Here is a 23429-nt window from a genome sequence, read left to right as displayed (position 1 = left end):
ACTTAATCGTCTAAATTGCATATATAAAGCTAAAATTCTATTCGTGCAAGGGTGGTGAGTAGCCGGGCTGTTCGCTGTCCCCAGTGAGCAAATTCTGCCCTTCGTCGCAGCGTTGCTGAGCGTGACAAGCGCTTGAGTCCCTCACTCAAATGGTTCGACCTCATTTTCAGTTAACAGACAGTGCGCTATCATGAGAAACACCAACAAAACGAAGCGGCTGTGAAATACAACCCTGCCAATCAAACGTCCCAGGTCGAAAAAAAATGACAAAACGTGAATTCTAACACAAGTTCCATGTCGTCGTCGATGCGGGTAATGAGCTTCACTGCTTAAATAAGTTTTTTTCTATTTCGCTAGTTATCCTGCCGGGTGCGTAACAAAATAAAAAGAAATCTGCGTCGAGGGGACCTGACAAGCGACCTGTCGCGGATTCATATGTGGGCACACCGGGACGCAGAGTCTTGACGTTCGCATCGAGATGCAACTGGCCGCGATTCTGTTGCTGTTTTGCTCGACTCTTCTTGTCCACGTCCGAGGGCAGGCCGGTGATGAGCAAGTATATTTCTTTAACTAGCATTGGCAAAAATCATTTGTGACAAAAATGGGCCCCGTATCTGCATGTTATTCTGCACATGTCGTCGAAAGACGATAGTTTTGCGTGTAGAGAGTGAACAAAACATTTATTTGATGTTCTGCACAAGAAAATCGGCTAATGGTATTCTGGAGGCGCAGCGTTAGAGTGCCTCGAGCGTGCAGCGGAGACGAACTAGTGCATCAAACGCGTCACACGTGAGACATGAGCGCCATCTGGCAGTTTTTTTTTTTTCGGAAAACAAAGCACGTGGCTCTGAGACGGGTGCGCACACCCGTCTCAGAGGTGATTAGGTGTAGAACACCAGACGACAGATAGGTGCCACCACCGTCTTGTCTTAGCAAAGCGTTGGAACACCCGTCTTTTTGCGCAAGCGTCGCATGGTCAGCGCGCAGTTATAAGCTCTGCGGTCCTTGAAAGTACTTTCGCACAAGTATCCGCAGTGCGAATGCAAAACTGAAGTATAGTACGTTAAAATGAATTTCACAATGTTTTTGTCGATGAAATTACGGGAGGCGTAATCTTTGTCCCTACTTTGAACCATATGATCTAAAGCATTGCCTCCGAGATGCGGCGCACAGCAATTCATTTGTAGAGCAGACCACGGATGACAACTTGCCCTAAGGCGTGTTCTTCAGTCTAATGCGGCAGTCTTCGTGCCCCATATGATAAAAATTTGTTATGAATCGTTTATGAACTCATTCAACATTCAGTTCTCTTACCCAACGTGTTGAAAACACATGGCCATCACAGCAGCTCCATCTGTGTGTCAGTAATGGAGAGGCACCACATATTAGAAGTCTCAGTGCTCTACGTATAAGAGTGAATTCAGATACTGTAGGATACCGTGTTCAAAATAGTTACTCTTATCTGTTAAAACAGCCTTTCTTCACCAAATTCGGTCACGTTTACCCGCGTTTGAAGCTTATTGCCGCTTTTTCGTTCCGATTTCTAGATTTCTCAACTTATCAGCGCATTCTCGAAAAGCTCTGATTTGTACCAGGAATATTGTCGCTCAAAACAAAATAATGCAACATATTTTTTATATTACTGTATGATAGTTTTCGGTTGTCTACGACATTTTAAGAAAAATCAAAGATGGGGTTTTTTTATTATTGAAGTTTCAGTGGAGTACACTTTTGCCAATATGAGAAATTTGAGGCAATATATAAAAATTTACATGTGCCCTACGGCAGCAATAATTTATGTACCTAATGAACACACTATATCCTTAAAACGTGTCAAGTTTGAAAACGCTGCTTGCCTTACTTTCGGAGAAAAAAAATGGGGAATACGTAACTGATTTTAAGCTGTCGTAAAATTAGACATTTTTAAAAGCTATTTTCTTAAAGTCTACAAACTTGAAACCGCATGAATTCATTCTTCATTAGACATGCATTTAGGTAAAAAATATCTTCCTTGAAACAAAAATATTTGTCTTTTTATAGCATCTGCAATTTTCGAAAATGACAGGTGACGAAATTGGTGCCTCCGTGTTGGTGAAGTTTGATATTTTATTTCTCGTAAGTTATGCCGTTATTCATAAAACGAAGTTGACTTTCGGCCTACCTGGTGAGAGGTGCATGAAATATAAAATACTCAATGAAATCTAAAATATCAACTTTGGGACCCGTGTCAATCTCTCGTGGAATCACCCCAATGTAACTTTTCACAGACATTGAGTTTGAGAGGTACTCACTAGGGGTGCATTTGGTGCGGAAATGTAGCCTACTTGAAAAACCGTCAAGAGTGCAACGAAAAAAAAAACAGAAAAAACACGTAAATTATAATATTTTTTAGGGTTTAATGACCCGAAACCACGATATCATTACGAGAGATGCCGTAAAGGCGGGCTCAGGAAATTTCTACCAACTGCGGTTCTTCAACGTTCACCTAAACCCAAGCACTGTACGTGCATCAAGCTTTTTCACTTCCATCGAAAATGTCCCTGCTGCAGCCGGGGATTCAAGCCTACAGCCTTCAGGTCAGCAGTCGAACACCATGTACGTTGGAAATTTCAGGGAGGAGGGGGCGATGAAACACAAGCAAAGAACAAAATCAAGCGCTGATTTTCAGAAAAACCTCAGTGACATTGGACGAAAAAGAAGATTGATATTGATACAGAATGAGGACGTGCCGTAATAGAAAGGAGTATGAAATCACACCCCCTATTCCTAGGGAGCTGTGCAGAGTTCGCGTGCGTAAAGTCTTGCTTTAAGGTGCTTATATAGAAAGGGCAGCGCAAAGACAGAGGGAAAAGCATTCTACACAGGACGGGAGTTGTTTGTCCCTGTTTCTTTGTTTCCTGTCCCCTGTGTCTGCTGCTTTTTTTTTGTACCTCTGTCTTTGCGTTGCCCCTTGCAAATAAGTATCGTGAACCAACTATAGCCCAAATCAAAGTATTGCTTCAAGGTATACAGCTTACGTTGAAAGCCAGCGTTTGTTTGTTTAATTTACACTGCCTGCATTTCACCCTCTCTTTATTTTTTTTATATACCCCAATGTACCCACACGAACTGACCGAGATAATTACGCTCCTTCGTGACAACATGTTATATTTGTTAAATTTCCGTTTTGGGATTAAAGTAGAACAGGAAACAACCGGTGAAAATAATGGCACAATAAATGTTTAATGACAATATTTCGTGTCATCTAAAGCATTCAATGTCGTGCATTGCGCAACCTCGTTTCTGAGGGACAGAACATCAAACTGGGAACTATGCATTGCGAAATTATTGAATTTGGGATGCCTCCAAAATCTTTGCTGTGGTTCGTGAACGTATGCGATGCCAAGAAAGATCTACACGTTTGGTTTGAGAGGTTTTGTATAGTGATCATTGTGTTTACGTGGAGCCTTCTTACGGTGTTACGTAGCAGCAACTTCGAGGACGTCCCATATTTCAAGTGACACAAGAAAGTGTACCTCACAGTACTTACGGCCCTACACTTTACAGAGAGTGGGGTTTTTAGACGTCACTCATATGTCCACTCCTTAGCTGACCTTCGAATAACGACGTAGTTTGAGTACTTTATTGTGCAAAGCCAATCCGAAGGAAGGCTTTGCACAGTTGAATCATTATCGTTGAGAGGGTGTACATGAAACCGCAGCGCTGGGAGCTTGCAGAAAGGTAGTTATTTTTATGAAGCTTGATGGGTTATACCCTATTTTGGGAGGGGTTAGACAATTTACGCGCACACGGTGCGTTTCTGGTTTCTACTTCGTCTTTCAACCTGAGGACACCGGGTAAATCAGGCTTTCATGCATTTTCGACAATGACAATTCGCCCTGGCCACTTTATGTATCGTTCTACTTTGTTTTTACATCCCGCAGCCAGCTGGAAAACTTATCAGAAACATTCGTTCATAAAACCCGCAAGAACAAAAGATGAAATAAAATAGATGGAAGGTCTAGTTTAGTATGACGCTGTCTTTTATTTGCATTGTGCAGATGACAACGCAGAGTTTAAAGACACAGCTTAATAACCGCACAATAATGACAAACTTCAGAACGATGACGCCACAGTTTTCTAGTGCACTATGATTTAATAACGGGTGGAAATGTCTTAGGCAATCTGGGCACATGATAACGTGATACAGTGCGTAGTTATCCATTACCATTAAAATTTGAAACAGCTAAAGTAAAGAGATGAACCAGGTTAACACCTACACGCTATCTATCTATCTATCTATCTATCTATCTATCTATCTATCTATCTATCTATCTATCTATCTATCTATCTATCTATCTATCTATCTATCTATCTATCTATCTATCTATCTATCTATCTATCTATCTATCTATCTATCTATCTATCTATCTATCTATCTATCTATCTATCTATCTATCTGTCTATCTGTCTGTCTGTCTGTCTGTCTGTCTGTCTGTCTGTCTGTCTGTCTGTCTGTCTGTCTGTCTGTCTGTCTGTCTGTCTGTCTGTCTATCTATCTATCTATCTATCTATCTATCTATCTATCTATCTATCTATCTATCTATCTATCTATCTATCTATCTATCTATCTATCTATCTATCTATCTATCTATCTATCTATCTATCTATCTATCTATCTATCTATCTATCTATCTATCTCTCTGTCTGTCTGTCTATCTCTCTGTCTGTCTGTCTGTCTGTCTATCTATCTATCTATCTATCTATCTATCTATCTATCTATCTATCTATCTATCTATCTATCTATCTATCTATCTATCTATCTATCTATCTATCTATCTATCTATCTATCTATATATATATATATCTATCTAGCCGCCTACGACCTTTAGCTGTACTGGCCGTTTCGATAATGGTATCGATACCAAACTTAGTATGGCATAAAATGACTGTAGATAGATAGATAGATAGATAGATAGATAGATAGATAGATAGATAGATAGATAGATAGATAGATAGATAGATAGATAGATAGATATGCCCAAAGTCACCGAAGTTTGCTAAGAGATGCTTCGCATTTAAAAATGCTCGAAATCACGAGGCGCGGTAGTTTGGTTGGCCTGTCACCCCTCTGCTTAGCTTCCAGCGCTTTCGTCGGGACGAGAGAAGAGGTAATGCAATTGCCGCATGCGACAAACCTTTGTAACTCCACTCGCACTGGACGGATTGTTGAAAATCTTGCGGCATTGAATTCGTGCGGCAATAAGCTATTCTAGTGAATTCATTCTATGGTTATGAAAAAGGGTTTATTGACGACTGTTGCGACGGTGGTCCTACGAAGAAACACGATCGTGCAAGAGCAACGGTCAAGCAGATGCCGGCGATGATCAGCACGAGCCGAGCGAGCGAAGCCCAGCACCCAGTACCCAAGCAGTGGCGATGTTGCTTGCCAACGACGCTCTTTCTTCTTCACAATTTGCTCCCGCCGAGAAAGAGCCATCCTGGCGACCTAAGAGTCTGGAGGCAGAGGGCTATAATATGGCTTAAGGCGGGCGACGTGGACGATGTCACGTCCACGCCGGCGCATGTCGTCAGATGGGGAAAGTGGCTCGATGAGAAAATTCACCGGCGAGGTTTGCTCCAAAACGCGGTATGGGCCCTCGTACTTTGGAACGAGTTTTGAGGAAATGCCGGGGGTTTGGTAAGGAACAGCCAGCCATACAAGTGATCCCGGGGAATAGCTGGGGCTTTGTGAAGAGTCGACGTTGTTTTCTTTCTGGCGCTGTTGTTCTCGAGACGTAAAGGTGCGTGCGAGTTCACGGCACTCTGCCGCATTTCGGGCAGCTTCGGACACAGATGGGCATTCGGATGCGTCAGGACGGTATGGAAGGAGAGTATCGATGGTGTGGGATGGTTCGCGTCCATAAAGAAGAAAGAAAGGTGAAAATCCAGTGGTAGACTGTGCCGCGGTGTTATATGCGAACGTAATGAATGGAAGAATGCGATCCCAGTTAGTATGATCGGATGTCACATACATGGCGAGCATATCGCCAAGGGTGCGGTTAAATCTTTCCGTGAGCCCGTTAGTCGGCGGGTGGTATGCCGTGGTCTTGCGATGAACAACATGGCATTCAGAAAGCAGAGACGTGACGACTTCTGATAGGAAGGCTCGACCTCGATCGCTTAGTAGTTCTCGAGGTGCACCATGTCGTAATATGAAGCGATGAAGGATGAAGGATGCTACGTCCCGCGCAGTGGCACTTGGAAGGGCGGCGGTCTCAGCGTAGCGTGTTAAATGGTCCACAGCGACTATAATCCACCGATTTTCATCTGATGTTGTCGGTAGAGGGCCATAGAGATCAATTCCGATCCGATCAAAAGGTTTGGCAGGGCACGGAAGCGGTTGAAGCGCACCGGACGAGTGGGAAGGCGGTGATTTGCGACGTTGACAGTCAGGACAGCCCATAACGAATTTTCGAACGAAATTATACATTCCGCGCCAGTAGAAGCGATGGCGAATGCGTTCGTAAGTTTTGAAAACTCCGGCATGACCACATTGGGGATCGTCGTGAAAGGAGGCGCAGATTTGTGATCGCAAGCTGCGCGGGACAACCAAGAGCCACTTACGACCTTCGGGGGCGTAGTTGCGTCGGTGTAGTAGCCGATCACGAATGGCGAAATGAGCAGCTTGACGTCGGAGAGATCGTGGTACCGCAGTGGTTGACGATCCAGAAAGACAGTTAAAAAGAGAAGCGATCCACGGGTCCTTGTGTTGTTCACTGGTAAAGGAGTCGAGGTCGAGAGATGCGATGGAGATACCAGTGGTTCCGCAGGCCGAGTCGGGAGGTAAAGGCGAACGCGACAGGGCGTCGGCGTCAGAATGCTTGCGTCCGCTGCGATAGATGACACGAATGTCGTACTCCTGGATTTGCAGTTCCCACCGAGCTAGGCGGCCAGAAGGGTCTTTCAATGTGGCGAGCCAACAAAGTGCATGGTGGTCCGTTACCAGGTCGAATGGGCGACCGTACAAATAAGGGCGGAACTTGCGAAGCGCCCACACTAGCGCCAAGCACTCTTTTTCAGTGACGCTGTAATTGGCCTCAGCTTTAGTAAGTGTGCGACCCGCATAAGCGACGACGTATTCGGAGTAGCCCGGCTTGCGTTGGGCGAGGACGGCGCCTAGACCAACCCCACTAGCGTCTGTGTGAACTTCCGTTGCAGCTGTTGGGTCGAAATGCCGAAGAATTGGAGGAGATGTTAGCAGACTACGGAGCGTGGCAAACGCGACGTCGCAGTCAGAAGACCAGGATGAAAGGTCTGCATCACCGCGTAGGAGGTTGGTCAGTGGTGACATGATCGATGCAAAATTTCGCACGAAGCGCCGGAAGTACGAACATAGTCCGACAAAACTGCGTAATTCTTTGAGTGTTGTAGGTTTCGGGAACTCAGCGACTGCTCGCAGTTTTGCAGGGTCGGGTCGAACACCATGCTTGGAGACGATGTGCCCTAAGATGGACAGCTCTCGCGCGGCGAAGCGGCACTTTTTAAGGTTCAGTTGGAGCCCAGCGTTGGTTAAACACGTCAGAACCAGTTGGAGTCGAAGCAGATGCGTAGGAAAATCGGGAAAGAAAACGACAATGTCGTCGAGGTAGCATAGACACACAGACCACTTCAGTCCACGCAGTGTGTTGTCCATGAGCCGTTCAAACGTGGCAGGAGCATTACAAAGACCAAATGGCATTACGTTAAATTCGTACAGGCCATCTGGTGTAATGAACGCAGTTTTCTGGCGATCAGCTTCTGCCATAGGAACCTGCCAGTATCCAGATCGTAAGTCTAAGGAGGAGAAGAATTCGGCTCCTTGTAGGCTGTCAAGGGCGTCGTCTATGCGCGGTAATGGATAGACGTCTTTCCGCGTCACCTTGTTTAATCGCCGGTAGTCGACGCAAAATCGAATCGATCCATCTTTTTTTCGAACTAGAACGACAGGAGATGCCCAAGGACTGTGCGATGGTCGAATAACGCGACGGCGTAGCATCTCTTCGACCTGGTCGTTGATGACGTGACGTTCTGCAGCAGAGACACGGTACGGTCTTTGACGCAATGGCTGGTGCGAACCGGTGTCAATGTAGTGGTGCACTGCGGAAGTCCGACCCAATTGCGGCTGAGAAACGTCGAATGAATTCGCGAAGTGCTGGAGGAGATTAAGAAGCTCGGCGCGTTCATGGGCACTTAAGGTGTCGGCGATGGAACTCGAGAAGGTGTCACTCAATGAGCACTCCAGTGGGGAAAGGGCATGAAGTTCGGTCGAGGCGCTACTGCACGATTCGTCTGGCATGTTAAGGAATAAACAGGAATCGAGGTACTCCACTCGACCGAGACATTCGCCGGCAAGTAGCGTAAGCGGTGCAGAAAGGGGGTTGTGGACGAAAATATTGCTTCAGCCCGCAGTGACGTCGAGTGTAGCGAAAGGCAAGGAAACGGCTCTGCGGCTCATGAAAATGTCGGAAGGTGTAAACATTACTCTAGCATCGTTATAGTCATCGCAGCAAACCGGGACAACGGCAAGAGAGGCTGGCGGAATTTCAGTGTCCTCACGCACGACAAGTTTTGGCGACCGCTCAAGGGTTTCGTGCAAAGGTTCGTCACACAGGTGCGAAAATTGAACTTCAGCGCGTGCGCAGTCGATGATGGCATGATGATTTGACAGAAAGTCCCACCCTAGGATAACGTCATGCGAGCACACCGAAAGGACGATGAACTCGACAACGTACATAGAGCCTTGGATGAATATGCGGGCCGTACAGGTGCCAAGAGGTCGAACTTGTTGTGCGCTAGCTGTACGAAGCGATAGTCCAGAGAGCGGCGTGGTCACTTTGCGTAGGGAGCGGCAGAGCTGGGCGGCTATAACAGAAACGGCAGCACCTGTGTCGACGAGGGCAAAGGTAGAAACACCATCGACAGATATAGCGACGACGTTAGCTGGTGAAGTGCGAGGACTTGAGCATTTCGACGACGGCGCAGTTCTTGCCTCTGGAACTGCGGCGTTCAGTTTTCCCGGTTGGAGGAAGCGGGTCTAGGACGCATTGGGGACAGTGATCGCCTGCGAGGAGATGGGGAGCGGGGAGAGTGAGTTTGAGGCTGGTGTGACCGAGACTCAGGAAAGTTAGTGCATCCATACTGCGGTGAGGGATAGGGAGCAGGTATGTGCATGGGCTGTGGGTCATACGGTAGCGGCCGAGTAGCGTCGCGGAGTGGTTGGAAGCGACGGCGACAATATCGTGCCACGTGTCCTGGAGTACCGCAGGCGTAGCAGATCGGTCGATTGTCAGGAGTGCGCCAGGAATTGCTGACTCGTGGTGCGGCCCAAGGTGTCGAAAATGGGGCGGAGTGGGGAGCGACTGAAGACATGGGTGGCAAATGCTGCTGGCGGGGTCTGCTACGTACCACCTGGGCATACGTAAGGGGCGCGGCCACGGGCTGCATAGCCGGCGCATGGGCAACAGGCATGGCCAGAGGCTGCTGGTAGGCAGCGACGGGAACAGCCTGAGCTACCTCTTCGGCAATGACGTCGCGGAGTGGTGAGGGCAGACGAGAGGACGGCGGCTGCTGCGTGAAGGGAATCAACGACAGTTGCCGAGCTACTTCTTCACGCACAAAGTCTTTAATCTCTTGCAGGGTTGGTGAGTGGTCGGGAACAGAAGTGAGACTGGAGAGCGAGTCGGCGTGTGAGGAAAATGGGCGAGTCAGAGCGCGCTGCTTGCTCAACTCATCGAAACTTTGACACAAAGTGACAAGTTCCGCAACGGTGGCAGGATTACGGGCCAGGAGCAGCTGATATGCACCGTCATTTATCCCTTTGAGGATGTGTTGAATCTTCTCCGACTCGGGCATGGTGGTGTTCACACGGTTGCAAAGACCAATAATGTCTTCGATGTAGCTGGTGAAAGATTCCGTTGGCTTTTGTGCGCGAGTCCGCAAGCGTTGTTCGGCTCTGGACTTGCGGACTGCGGGTCGGCCAAAAACGTCAGCAAACAAGGTTTTAAAGATGGACCACGTCGTGATGTCGTTTTTGTGGTTATTATACCACATTTCGGCCACGTCAGTGAGGTAAAAGATGACGTAAGTCAATTTGTCCGCGTCATCCCACTTGTTGTTAGCGCTCACCAGTTCATAGTTAGCGAACCAGTCTTCCACGTCGGTCTCATCAGCTCCGCTAAAGACCTTGGGCTCTCGCAAACGAAGAACGCCGGGGTTGCTGGGGGATGGAGTGGAAGAGCCAGGTTGCGCGTTGTTGGTAGCCATGATGGGAGGTAGCGTTCGGTTGCGCAGCTCCAGGTTCAGGCGACGGCGAATGGCAGCACCTTCCACCAATTGAAAAAGGGTTTATTGACGACTGTTGCGACGGTGGTCCTACGAAGAAACACGATCGTGCAAGAGCAACGGTCAAGCAGATGCCGGCGATGATCAGCACGAGCCGAGCGAGCGAAGCCCAGCACCCAGTACCCAAGCGGTGGCGATGTTGCTTGCCAACGACGCTCTTTCTTCTTCACAGTTTCTTGAAAAAGTGTTTCAGGGCACCTTTAACGCATTTTGTTCGATAGGTGTCTCGACGAAAACGAACCCATTCACCGATAATAGCGCGCGCTGGTCCAATCTATTGTGTGCGTGTTTGTGCTCGTGCGTGTGTATGTAACACAACACATCAATAAGTATGCACTTACCGGTTCAAGGGTGCACTAGGGGTCGGATTTCACTATCGCGTTCAACTCTTAAAGGCGAATCTTAAGGGTCTCCCAATTTTCGTTAACGTACATCACTGTGCCCAGCGTGCGCGTGCGTCAACGCTACATTGGAGTATATTGGGCCTTTCAAAATGCGCTCGCGGCCGTTTTTCTAGCTCCATGGACATATACCGAATTTGGTATTACGTGACGTGAATGGATGACAAAATATATGACTGGTTCAAACATGATAATCGTGACACGCATGTCATGTAAGAACATGACAACATAACAGGCTCATAGCGTGCTCGGGGCCGTTTCGCTAGCTTCCCATATACTAAATTTGGTACCGCGTTACGCGAATAGAGGCGAAGGTAAACGACACATCCAAATATGATAATCATGACTCATAAGTCATGTACGGCATTATTTGCCTCCACCTCGCAACGTTGTACTGATTTAAAGTGACATATCAACATTTCTCATTTGTGCTTCGCATATCACCGATTCCCACTGTACGTGAGATCTGCCATTCTTCTGGGCGTCACGATTGACAGGAATTTATTATGGAGCGATCACGTTTCGTACATAAAAAAACGGTTAATAGACGTATGTAATCTACTGAAGTTCTTTGCAGGAAAGACTTGGGGAATGTCACCCAGTGGAATGCTACAGCTGCACAGGGTACTTTTTCTCGGTTTCCCGCGGTACAGTTTACTGGCATTGACCAATGCAAGCAAAACAAGCCTACGAACGTTACAGAGTGTTCAGTCCCAGGCACTTCGGATTTGCCTCGGCTTGTCTCGTAGTGCGTCGACATTGGCTTTCTTTTATAGCAATCACTGATGACCACCTCATCACGACACATATTGACGTTGAGAGACTCAGGAAACATATAAGGCAAATCGCTCGGACACCCTGCCACTACCTAGCCTCTTTGCCCGCAGCCAGACCACGTTCATCCTTTTGCCAAACGATAACCACGTATCGCGAGTCTATGCCAACATGATTTATACCTGCCGTCAGGCCTTCGACTCCTCCTTGGTGCCTGACTCAGGCTAACATCAGGCTAACTATACTTGGCATCCAGAAAAAAAGCAGATATGTCATCAGCTGCTCTTAGGCAGCTTGCTCTGCTCTTGTTATACGAGACGTATCAAGGCTGTATATACCTATACACCGAAGGCTCTGTTTTACAGAAGAGTTCAACAGTATCTTCTATTATACCAATAAAAGACACAACAAGCGAATTCAAGACCTCCCACTTTACGACACCAACGGGAGCGGAGCTCACATCTCTTCGGGCCACATCGCAATTCATCAGAAATCAACAGGCGCAAAAATGGACAATTTTCAGTGATTTAAGGCGGCACTGCAATTCCTTCTATCACCTTTGGGGCGTGGCCCGTAGGAACAACTGGTATTCTAGATTGCAGAAGAGACTCACCATTTCATTGAGAAAAGATGTGAAATAGCCTTTCAATTGCTTCCAAGTCATTGTGGAATAATTGGCAATGAACGGGCCGATGGAGCTGCCCGTGCTGCCCATACTGAAAGCGATCAAATATAGATTCCGCTCTCCAGAACTGACGCTGCATGAAAACTCCGCATGCTTGTTCGCAAGCGCACCACGTCGCGATGGACCAAGTCAAATTTGATCCATTCACAAATATGTACCTTAACCCAACTCCCAGTCTTTGCATTCCTCCAGAACTTCACCGACTAGACGCTATTATGCTGTGCAGATTACGGTTGGGGATCGCATTTACCAATGCACACGCATTCCGCATAGAAATGGCTGACACTGTTGCATGCGACCATTGTGGCAGTGACAAAACAGCTTGACACATTCTGTGTGAATGCGCACAATGCTGCTCGCAGAGACAGTCACTCTGCAATTCACTAGACGAACTGGACAACCAGACTCTTTCGGAAGAATCTTGCGCTACCGACAGGACTTAATGTCGCAGAAGAAGGCTGTGATGGCGCTCCTACGCTTCTTGCGTTCAACCGGCCTGTTCAAACGACTGTGATCGGAGTGCCCTGCATGTGTGTGCATGTGGATTTTTTTAAAATTTATTTTATATCTCTATACCTATTATCTCTCCGACCCCTATTTCCCCACCCCAGTACAGGGTAGCAAGCCAGTTCTTCTAGGTTAACCTCCATGTCTTTTCCTTTTATTTATTTCTTTCTCTCTTCAGATTACTTTGCTTCTCTTTTTCTGTCTTTCTTATTTATTCTCTTTCTTTTAACACGGAAGCGTTTTATGCCACCCGGGATTTAGGGGCGTATTTCCGTCGCGGAAATGACGTTGAAAAGATGTGCACCATGAGATGGAAAAGAAAACTTTCAATGAAACAACCAGAGTCGAGCCCACGTCTTTTCATTCAGCGACAACAGATGCCGGACACTCTATCCACTGCGTCATGGTCACAAACATTTGAGCCTTTGTAAACGTGTCTTTTATATATCCCACTTTCCTTTCGTAGTGCTCTTCGTCAGTGGGGTGGTGTCACTGTATGTGGTGAATAAAAAGAAATAATGCTGAATGACCGTAGCCTTTACGATTAGCCCTGCAACGCGTTATTGATCATTGCTTAGGGTTTGTCTATCAAATCCAATTTCGTGAGCGCCGTTAACACCTTAGCCCAAGGCTCGGCCTCGTTAGTATACTCTGGCTGTATTAGTATCATTGATACATAATAAATGTAGCTCTGTGGGGCACACCTGGCTCACCAGGCTGTAATACTGCGTTCACCGCTTACACTCACGACGAGAAAAACCACGGTAGAGCTAAAGAAGAACACGTACGGTCATTCTGTTCAGTAGCTCTTTAACATGCTATGAGATGACAACCCTTGCTTACGTTCTGCTAGAGCCCCTCGATTGAAGAGCTTTAATGTTCTGCGTCTATTGAGCGACACTTTTTTGGCCATAACGAAGCTTTATCTGCTTACGCTCTCCCTGTCAACTACTACCACTACCACAAAGGTCTGTTTCGTCATTCGTGAAGGATGGCAGTCGTCTGGATGATGTGCCAGCAAGCGTCAACGCGGGTGTCTTCACATCAAACGGTACTACAGGTGCCAAAAACCAATAGACATAGCGCAAGCTCGCTTATATCAGTGCATAGGTCTGCGAACTCACTCGTGAGTGAGCTCACGACTCACGGCTCAGACTCAGATCGAGCCGTGAGCCGGAGTCTGAGTGCGTCTGGGTGAGCGATGTTTCGGTGAGTTTGAGTCCGAGTCAGTCCGGTCGAAGAAAATCTTCGTGAACTTGAGTTCGAGTGAGTCCGGCTCTGCGAAATTTCTGTGAGTCTGAGTCCGAACGTTCCTTAAGCGCATAGTATATTTAAGGAGTAAGTCTGAGTGAGCTCCACAATTTTCGCCGACCTATCTTTAAGTGTACTGTAAACATTAAACCATCTCGTTAAACACGCGTTTTACTTTCGCCTTATACCAAATTTCAAGACAGAAGGTCCGCCATGTTGTCTCTGTCACATCTCTGTTTATTTCTTTTTCTTGTTTTCTCTCTTTCTTCCCTTCCTTTCTGTGCATTTCTCTCAGTTTTTTCTGTGATATCCCTTGCTTTCCCCTCTTATTTTACATCATCCTCATCCTCACATATCTCGTCCTCACCATCCATTCCCTTTTCCACCTCCTTACTATACTATACTATACTATACTATACTATACTATACTATACTATACTATGCAAGACTATGAAATGCTCTGCTTGCGAGCCTGGATTGCCGATAACGACGCTTGGTTTCAGATCACAGTTCAGCCGATTGGGATAGCGGCTCTCCAAGAAATTGCTTTATCCTAGAGTTTCTCTCTTTCTAATTATTTCTGCCTTTTGGTATTCATCCCCTCACCTATCAGCGTTATCGCATTCCGGACCAATCGGTGCAACCGTTTTGGGAGCAAAGTATAGGCTGCGAATAACACGAAAATTACGAACGGAGTGCGTTTCGAATGACGGCCGGGTTCATGGTAATCCCACCGCACACAATTTGATACGTCTGCTTACACAGCAATACATTTCACTTACATTTCACTTACATTTCACTTACATTTCACTTACATTTCACTTACACAGTAAGTGAAATTCGACACAAGCTCCTTCGGCGAGTCGTCGCGATAGCTCGAGGGTGACGTGCTCACCTGAGGACAAAGACGCGCCATTTCGATTGCGAGGTGCACGTAAAACATGCGACGTTCTCTGACGCGCAAAAACGCAAAATGGCCCTTCAGAAAGCAACAACAAATACGAATATCTTTTTGATACGTGCAGCATCTCTTTGTAAATGGCATCCAGTAGAAAATAAACGTTGTTCGTTTTTGGTTATTTTCACGCGGACAACGTGGACGCACTTGTGGCGCTATATTCTAGAGTGGTGGCACACGCCCGCTACGTAGCCTTCTCTTTATTGCCACAGGAAGTTGTCCCCGCATATAGAGATAATGGCGCGACGCTACGCCAAAGAGCTATGCTGATTATAATAAATAGTAGTTTGAACACCTCAAAGATAAACTGCTGTACAAGCGACAGAGAGCTCGTTTGCCAAATAATTGTTAATTAGGGCGTGATTTGCAGGGAGAAATTTGCATAAGACACGAATGGGTTTGTCCTACACAATTGCTGTGTTCGTACAATCATGTAAAGCTGTTGTTATTTTACTCCTTTGCCCATTTTCATCCGCTATAAATACGCATTTCGCTGCTCAGAACCTTGTGGATTCAGCTTGATATGTAACCAATTAGCCCAAGTCAACGTAACGTTTAATAAAAGGAAAGAAAACCCGACGGAAAAGTAAAGATGTAGGTTCGCGTTTTTGTACTGGTTTCAAGTGTGGTCATATATCGTATATGGTTGAACCATGAAGGCAAGAAAAAAATATACCAAGCTTATTTCTGCATATTTTGATTCACACCATTTACGTTCATTATGCCGAACAAAAAAAAAATGACTGCCACTTGGGTTACATCGAAACATGGAAGAAATATTCGTAATGATTGTATGACATGCCGAAACGCACTTCTTTGAAGAGATGTTTCTTGTTTTGTGGTGTTACAGAGGCCAGAACGTGGAGGAACTTGCGCCAGACAATGAGAACAGCATAAGCAATGACAACGCTGACCTGGATAATACACCGACTGAAGGTAGGCTTCGACGTTTTGAGATAAGCGAGAAATTAAAGGCGCGGGCTGCGATAATTGAGTTGGCATTAGAACACGCCCTTACTGTAAAGGCGTTGGGTTCAGTATCAACCGGTGGTGAGCAGTTCGGAAGCAAAGTGGCCTGTGAAGATTGCGTCGGTGGTGTTCCAAAAAGCCCATGGTTGCTGAAAAAACACGCGGCGCAATCCTTGAAGAACCCTCATCATTCACAGCTGACACGCACTTAAATATAATAAATGGCGAGATGACATAACTTTTCTTTAAAAATATTTCATATATACCGAAATCAATGTGAAATCAAAGCACATAAAATTAAATCGTATTGGTGGGTAACCATCTCCAATGCTTGGCGCTGCGTGAACGACTCGGTAGCTATACGGACTAAGCAATGCAAATGGTCCTCCTCCATGTGCTTCCTTAACCTCCCGAGACCCGGCAAGGCGAAATTTGTCTAATCTATCGAACATTGTAACACATCGCACCAAAGCTTCCAAAGCACTCGCCTCTTCCTAGAGAGCATTTTCTCGGCAGCTTGCGGGACCCGCGCTGCCGTTCAGTGAATGTGGTCCCAGTCGGTGTGTTTCCCGCCTCTCAGGAGCCCTCGAATTGATGGGACTGAGCACGAAGAACTTTTTATGGCTGTCGCCAAAGTAGTCAGTGTACTTGTATTCATTTTTGAATGTCCTAAAGCATATTTATGCAGTGATAAGAGTTCCGAAGACGTTGGACCACACAAAGTTCACATTTCAACAGAAGTTTCGGTAGTTCGTTTGCATGCGTTGCGTAATTGAGAATGTCTAATACCATGGAAGATTGGTCTTAGTGACAACAAAAACGCGACAGTATGCTCTTGCGCTCTCCTGGCGTTCTTCTGACAGTAACTCATTTTCGCTGCAGTTATAAATATTACTCTTAAACTTCACGCAGTTTTCTTTGTAGGTAATAGCGACGCAGTGATAGTGCAGTAATAATGTGAGTGATGTCACAGCTGAGAAAATATTACCCAATAATTGTATTCTGGGTTTAGAAGCAGCAAGAAAAGTGTGCTTGTGTTCTGAGATGTCTTTTTTCGGTCACGCGCCTCAACTACACCCTGCTCTCTGTTCTCGGAAAAAGTCCCCCTAACGTTCCAATGTCCAATATATCGGACAATGTGCCGCGTCCAACATCATATAATGAAAAACTACATAACACTTCTTACCTTTGCAATGAGAAAAACCAGTCGTGAAAGTTGCAAACAACCATATATATATATATATATATATATATATATATATATATATATATATATATATATATATATATATATATATATATATATATATATATATATATATATATATATATATATATATATATATATATATATATATATATATATATATATATATATATATATATATTATATATATATATATATATAGAGAGAGAGAGAGAGAGAGAGAGAGAGGAGGGAAAGAGAGAGAGAGAGACTACTGTGCCTATTTTTCCTGGAATATGATTTTCCGTTTTATTCTTGCGATCGCCCACCAGATTGGCTTCTCCAGCAAAATGAGATGTCATAGTCACATTATGATTAAACGAAACAAAACAAAACAAAGTGAGAGAAAAATCCCGGTGTGAGCAGAGTCTCCGAACGTAGACAGGTATGTCAATGTGCATTTTATCTACTGAATTTAAAAAGCCCCCCCCCCCCCCTACACCACGTAATGCCACGTTGCGCATGACCTTTGTTTTGTACTCGACCTTGGCAAGTATACACATACCGACAACCATATGTGTTGCGTGTGTAATATTTGCTGATTGACGTCTTCTAGCTATAAGAGTGAAATGATTATGGACAATTTATGCAAGTTGAAAATTCAAGTTATATTTATAAAGCGGAGTTACTAATCAACTCAAGAGCGAGTGTTGATGCGACAAATATAATAATAAAAAGACAAACAAGACTACATTTTTTCATTGTTGTAGTGATAACAGTGACATTCGCGAATTTCTCCTTCGCTCAAGGCTGTGTCAAGCTGGCATCAGTAATTTATCACTGCCGGAACAAAATGTACTTCAATAAAATACCTCTGCTTTTGCGCTTCTTTTCTAGGGGGGCATGAGGCACATGTTTTAATTAAAGTATTAGCAGACAAATGTACAGAGATATACAATATTTATTTTGCCTTTATGGTGAAATGCGCATGTGACACTCAGAATCCAAAACGCGTTTTATTTCGTCTATTATTTATTGGTAGCCTGCACACGAACAATTCAGTGTTGAGCATGACCGCGATTTCCAAACTTTGCAAGTAAAAACGCTCTTGACGTCAAACATAACGTGGCGTCGAATTCGAAGCCGGATGTGAATACTCTTTATATCAATATACGAAGATAATGCAATGCTCCAAATAACTTTTAGAGCGATATACTAAACTAGAAAAATTAACGTAGAAAATATTAGGAACTAAAAAAGCTGGCCAACTGTTAACAAACTTATATCGTTTACAGGTATTCGGAAAAATAACTTGACAGTGTCATTATGCCTATTGTCATTTGTCACAATGACTTCAGGTTCATTGTTGTTTTGATTATACTAATCGTATTTATAAGACTACAATACTCTGTGCTAACAGTGGCATTGTATACAGTCTGAGCATATACTGACATCATGACTGCTTCGCAACCATAGAATTCGTAGCATGCACATGCATTAGCTGAAAACTTATATTTACATTCCAATCAGTATTGCTGAATTTGATGACAAGCCTTATGAGGTACATTTAAGGCAAATATTGTAGTACGTCCATGTCCATTCTTGCTTTTATATATCTCGATAATAAGAGAAAATGTTGTAATGCGATTAAAAACTCAGTGTACTTGGTAAATATTTCTTGCTAAACGTTATCAAGACCAAGATGCACGGAAATTTGAAGTTGTCGTGACTTGGCAATGCCCTGCTGACTACGCAATGAAACAAATTCAGGGGTAAAACAACCCGAGCGTATTCAGAAAACGCCACGATCACAACACCAAGTATCACACTTCCCCAGAAAATATTTTGAGAAACACGAACCTTGTCAAAAACATTCTAATTACAGCACCAACTTTCATCATGTTTCAGAAAATAAGAAAAAGAAAATTGAAACGCTATCGCAAAAACATAGAATGATAGTTTTAATATTCGGAAGGTTTGATAAAACATCTTAAAGAACCTGCACGCTCCAGCACCAACCTTAAAAACGTTTCAGTAGATATTAACATGTACGCCAACTGAATCACCAAAGAAATCAATAATATTTCTTCATATCATAACACAAACACACAAAAATATTGCGCCAAGTTAGACAAATGACTTCAGACATATTTCTTAAACCATCATTTTGTGAAACTCAATGGAACGAAGAACTACCTAATAAATAAAATATAATGTGTTAATCTAGCTATCAAAGCAAGGCAATACTAAAAATTAGCAGGACCCTATTTTCCTGGAGGCCTCTGAGCTGAGCTGCTGCTGCTGATTTCATTCACTTTCAGGAGAGCGCCTGTTCTTGACGCCTCTCATCAACGCGGGTAATCTGGAGGAGGCCAAGTCTTACAGCAGGGTGGGGCCTATCGGGGCTGATTACGAGGTGCCCAGTTACTCTGGCTACATCACCGTCAACCCACAGTACAATAGCAACCTATTCTTCTGGTTCGTGCCTTCACTGGTGAGTTAGGGTAACTTCCCAGCAACTGTTACGTCTTTCAGCTACTGTGACAGTCTATAGAAGCAGAATTATGCGACCACTCCACTCAGATATTTTTTCTCGGAAGACCAAAATCATGTGACGTCCCCATAATGTGGTAATTACTATCATACCCAAAATTAATAAGCACATTCTAGCCATCATCTTTGGCGTCAGTGTTGTCGTGCTGCCACGCAATTGATGGCACGTGCGCGCCTCTCACTTGCTCTTCGCAAGCAAGAGTGACATGCAAGAGGCTCGAGAAATATTTTCTAAAGCGTGCGAGATTGAGGCTTTAAACCTGATAACAATTCAGATGAGTGTGTTCACAGAGATTGAACCACCTCAGTGATGGAGTCAAAACCACCATGTTATTCCAATGACTATACGCTGTCGCTCTGACAATTATTTGGTCGCGTTGGTCGAGTTGGAAGCATTTCTGTGGAGGTTAAATACAATATGCACGTGCATTAACACTTTGAATTTAAGCAAGGTGGTTTCTCAACCGGTCAATTACAAATGTTAGGGGTCAATTGTCCGAAAAACTAATAAAAGCTTATGAGATAGCATGTTCGAATATTTTTAAAGGGTCGGAAGGCACCTCGACGCCCTTATAGGCTACAATCGAAAAATATTTGTTTTGCGCTCGTTGTCACATTACACTTTGTCTGAAATAGATAGCGAGGCACTCCTTGAAGCCATATTGGCTTCGAGGCATCAACAGTGTTGAATATGAGGAACGGGCTCCGCAGATACTTAAAACCTGTATAGCGATGCCTGAAATGGTGAGTGGTAGCCGCCAGATGTTTATGCACTGTACAGAGTCGCCCTTTGAACGACACCGTGTAAGGTCAATTTTGCATGCTTCTTGAGTTATGCATGATCGAGATCGTTGACAGCACTTGCTAGGTCTACAGCACTGCTATCAATTGAGCGACAAAATATATTAATATGCACCACTGCGTATTCCGGAGAGAATACATTCCCATTCCACTTTTCAAGAGCGACGTAACGCAAACGACATGGAAGGGGAGCAGAGGCATCCGAAAAAAATTAAAAGATGTGGCCGCTCTGTTTCAAAAAACAGTATCTGTAGAGATATTCGTATTTTCCATTCGTATTTTATCTTTTTCAGAGAGACCCAGAGAATGACCCAGTGATACTGTGGATGCAAGGGGGACCTGGTACATCCTCACTCCTGGGATTCTTCAACGAGCATGGTCCTTACTATCTGTCCGAGGACGGCAACGAGGCTGCCTTTCGTGATCTCACCTGGGCGAAACGCTACTCGATGCTCTACGTAGACCAACCCGTGGGGACGGGATACAGTTACACCGAAAACGACGCCGGCTACGCCCGCAACCAGACCGAAGTTGGTCGCGACATGTTCGAGTTCCTGCAACAGTTCTTCACGATGTTCGGCGAGCTGGCCCAGAACGACTTTTACATCGCGGGCGAATCGTACGCCGGTAAGCGCAATTTACAATATCGCAACGCACGCTTCAAAAACATCATTTTCGGATTCCGATTCGAAGACAGTAATTTCTGACCACTTTCTCACTCCCATTCTGTTTTATGTCAATTGATCTACAAAGTAGGAATATGCTTTAGCTAAGTAAACAGTGAGATGAGCGAAAACAAGTAAGCCAACAATCGCACTAAAAGTAAAAACAAACAAAATATGTAAGTAAATAAGACATAGCAATGAATCTACTGCTGCTCCTGGTACTAAGACAGCTGATTTTCGCTCCTGCGTTCACTTCTAGTTCCTGTTGCTATACTCATTGGCAAAAGACATGGTAAATAAAAATTAAAGATGAAAAGGCTGCTACATTGCCCTCGTTCAATCTAAGCACAATTCATTACTGGTTGTCTCGCAGCTTTTAGTACTTGCTCTATTGTGTCCAGGACTACCTTTCTTTATTCATTTCTCTAGCAGTAAACGTTTGACTTTTGCTTTCTTTGTGGTTGAATTCAACAGAAGTTCACCCCATCTGCATAACACACTATTTATTACGAGTAATAATTACATTTAGGTGAATATCTGGGTTTATTTATTATACACATCAGTACCCCTGCCTTTTTCAGTTGTTCATTTTGCCTACCATTTTTCTTTTTTTTCCACGCACACGCACCCACTACCGCGTATCTCATTCAGCACAGTGTCCACACAAGGCCACTCGATTTACGTTGAAGGTTTCTTAGGGATAAAAAAAAAAAAGCTGGGTCACTACAACTGTGGGCTCCTTGACTCTGGTTACGCGCGATTGTGTTCTGGTGCATGTTCTATTGTTCTGTCTTTAAGCAACATTCCCGCAGTTTTGCTGTATTGTCATAATCAATGATAGGACTTACTCACTAATCTTTCTTTCCGTTCCTGTGGCATGCAGGAAAGTACGTGCCGACTGTGGGGGCTGCACTGCACGAGAACGCGGACACGATGCGGGTCAAGATTAACTTTCGCGGCATCGCCTACGGCAATGGTCTGACGGATCCTATAAACATGATGGATTTCGGCAGTTTCATCTACGGCATCGGCCTCATCGACCGCGCCGCCGCCGACTACATGTTGCGAGTCGCCAGGGATGCGGTCGCTATGGTCCGCGCGGGAAACACAGTCGAGAGCGGCATCATAATGGACCGCCTCTTCTTCGGCATCCTGACGCACGAAACTTTCTTTAAGAACGTTACGGGCTTCGACTACTACTACAACTACCTGACCGACACGGAGCCTGAAGGCAGCAAGGCGTACAAGGCATTCGTCCAGAAGCCCGAGGTCAGGCGCGCCCTGCACGTGGGTCAGCAGGGATTCAGCATGGGTCGGGAACTCGTGGCAGCCCACTTCATCACCGACATTATGCGCTCGGCGGTGCCGCAGTTCACCGCGGTGCTGGAGAACGGCTACAAGGTGCTGGTGTACAGCGGCCACTTGGACATCTGCGTGCCCACGACGCACACCGAGAAGTTCCTGGCCAACGTGGCCTGGTCGCACGCGGACCGGTGGTCTCACGCACCCCGCCACATCTGGCGAAGCGCCGACGGCAAGCGCCTGTACGGCTACAAGAAGACCGTCGAGAACCTGAACTTCGTAGTGGTTCGCAACGGAGGTCACGTTCTGCCTTACGACCAGCCCGAGGCCATGTTCGAGCTCATCACAGCCTTCATCGACAACGAGCCACCTTTCTCCGCTCAGGCTACCTCTGCCGCGTAGGCGACACACATGTCCCGGCGCTCACGCGCAATTTGTTCGGGAAGCGGGGTATTCGTGAATAAACGCAAAGAACATAACATAAAACAAATTTACCTTGAAGATTCATCGTCAGCATATATGCGCTAATCTTTTTTGTCGACAGCTTCCCCAATACGCACACTTAAATAAAACACTGTATACAGAATTGCCCTATCATATTATCAGTTGGCACGCGACAAAGGTAAACCTTGTTGTTTGGCTACTTGGTGAATGTTACAAGGGAACTGGACGACGAAAACCACCGAGGAACAATAGGCGAAAGGAAAGAGGTTGCGAGCTGACGTTCTTTCCTTTCGTCTATTCATCCCCGATGGTATGCATCAACAAATTTTTTTTTGTTAGTGGATGTTGCTTTGGGCCTGTCGTTCGCCGCTAAGTAGGCATTCCTGGTCAATATCATTTCGCAATTTACCACACGCACCACTGTTATTTGAATTATATTTGCACTACTTTTAGTGCACGTGCATGGAGTTGGTCTTGCTTGATTTACCGGGAGGCACTCGACAGAAATAGTTCGTGGTCTACCAGATGCTACCGCAGTTGCTTGACCTCACCAAGGCTATTGCCTAGAACA

At 45.2% G+C, this 23429-nt stretch overlaps 1 protein-coding gene across 2 annotated transcripts; it reads left to right on the top strand.

Annotated features, from left to right (window-relative positions):
- Positions 1 to 397: 397 nt before the first annotated feature.
- LOC119172188 (venom serine carboxypeptidase-like) lies at positions 398 to 22904 on the top strand. 2 transcript variants are annotated; one of them, XM_037423215.2, is made up of 5 exons: positions 398 to 552; positions 15789 to 15874; positions 19415 to 19587; positions 20741 to 21074; positions 21996 to 22904. In XM_037423215.2, the coding sequence occupies exons 1-5, from the start codon at positions 479 to 481 to the stop codon at positions 22814 to 22816; spliced, it is 1488 nt and encodes a 495-aa protein (XP_037279112.2). In that variant the 5' UTR covers positions 398 to 478; the 3' UTR covers positions 22817 to 22904. The 2 variants fall into 2 exon arrangements, with proteins under 2 accessions (XP_037279112.2, XP_075749386.1); XM_075893271.1 differs by having other exon boundaries at positions 435 to 556.
- Positions 22905 to 23429: the final 525 nt, after the last annotated feature.

This window comes from Rhipicephalus microplus, chromosome 4, assembly GCF_043290135.1.
Source record: "Rhipicephalus microplus isolate Deutch F79 chromosome 4, USDA_Rmic, whole genome shotgun sequence".
Taxonomy (NCBI): Eukaryota; Metazoa; Arthropoda; class Arachnida; order Ixodida; family Ixodidae; genus Rhipicephalus; species Rhipicephalus microplus.
This window is presented reverse-complemented; position numbering and strand designations above follow the sequence as displayed.

What these genes read in the sequence shown, in the direction of transcription:
- LOC119172188 (XM_037423215.2), top strand. Translation starts at nt 479, where the DNA reads ATGCAACTGGCCGCGATTCTGTTGCTGTTTTGCTCGACTCTTCTTGTC. An exon ending in CGAGGGCAGGCCGGTGATGA is followed by an intron (nt 553 to 15,788) that starts GCAAGTATATTT and finishes GTGGTGTTACAG; the next exon opens with AGGCCAGAACGTGGAGGAAC. An exon ending in GGATAATACACCGACTGAAG is followed by an intron (nt 15,875 to 19,414) that starts GTAGGCTTCGAC and finishes ATTCACTTTCAG; the next exon opens with GAGAGCGCCTGTTCTTGACG.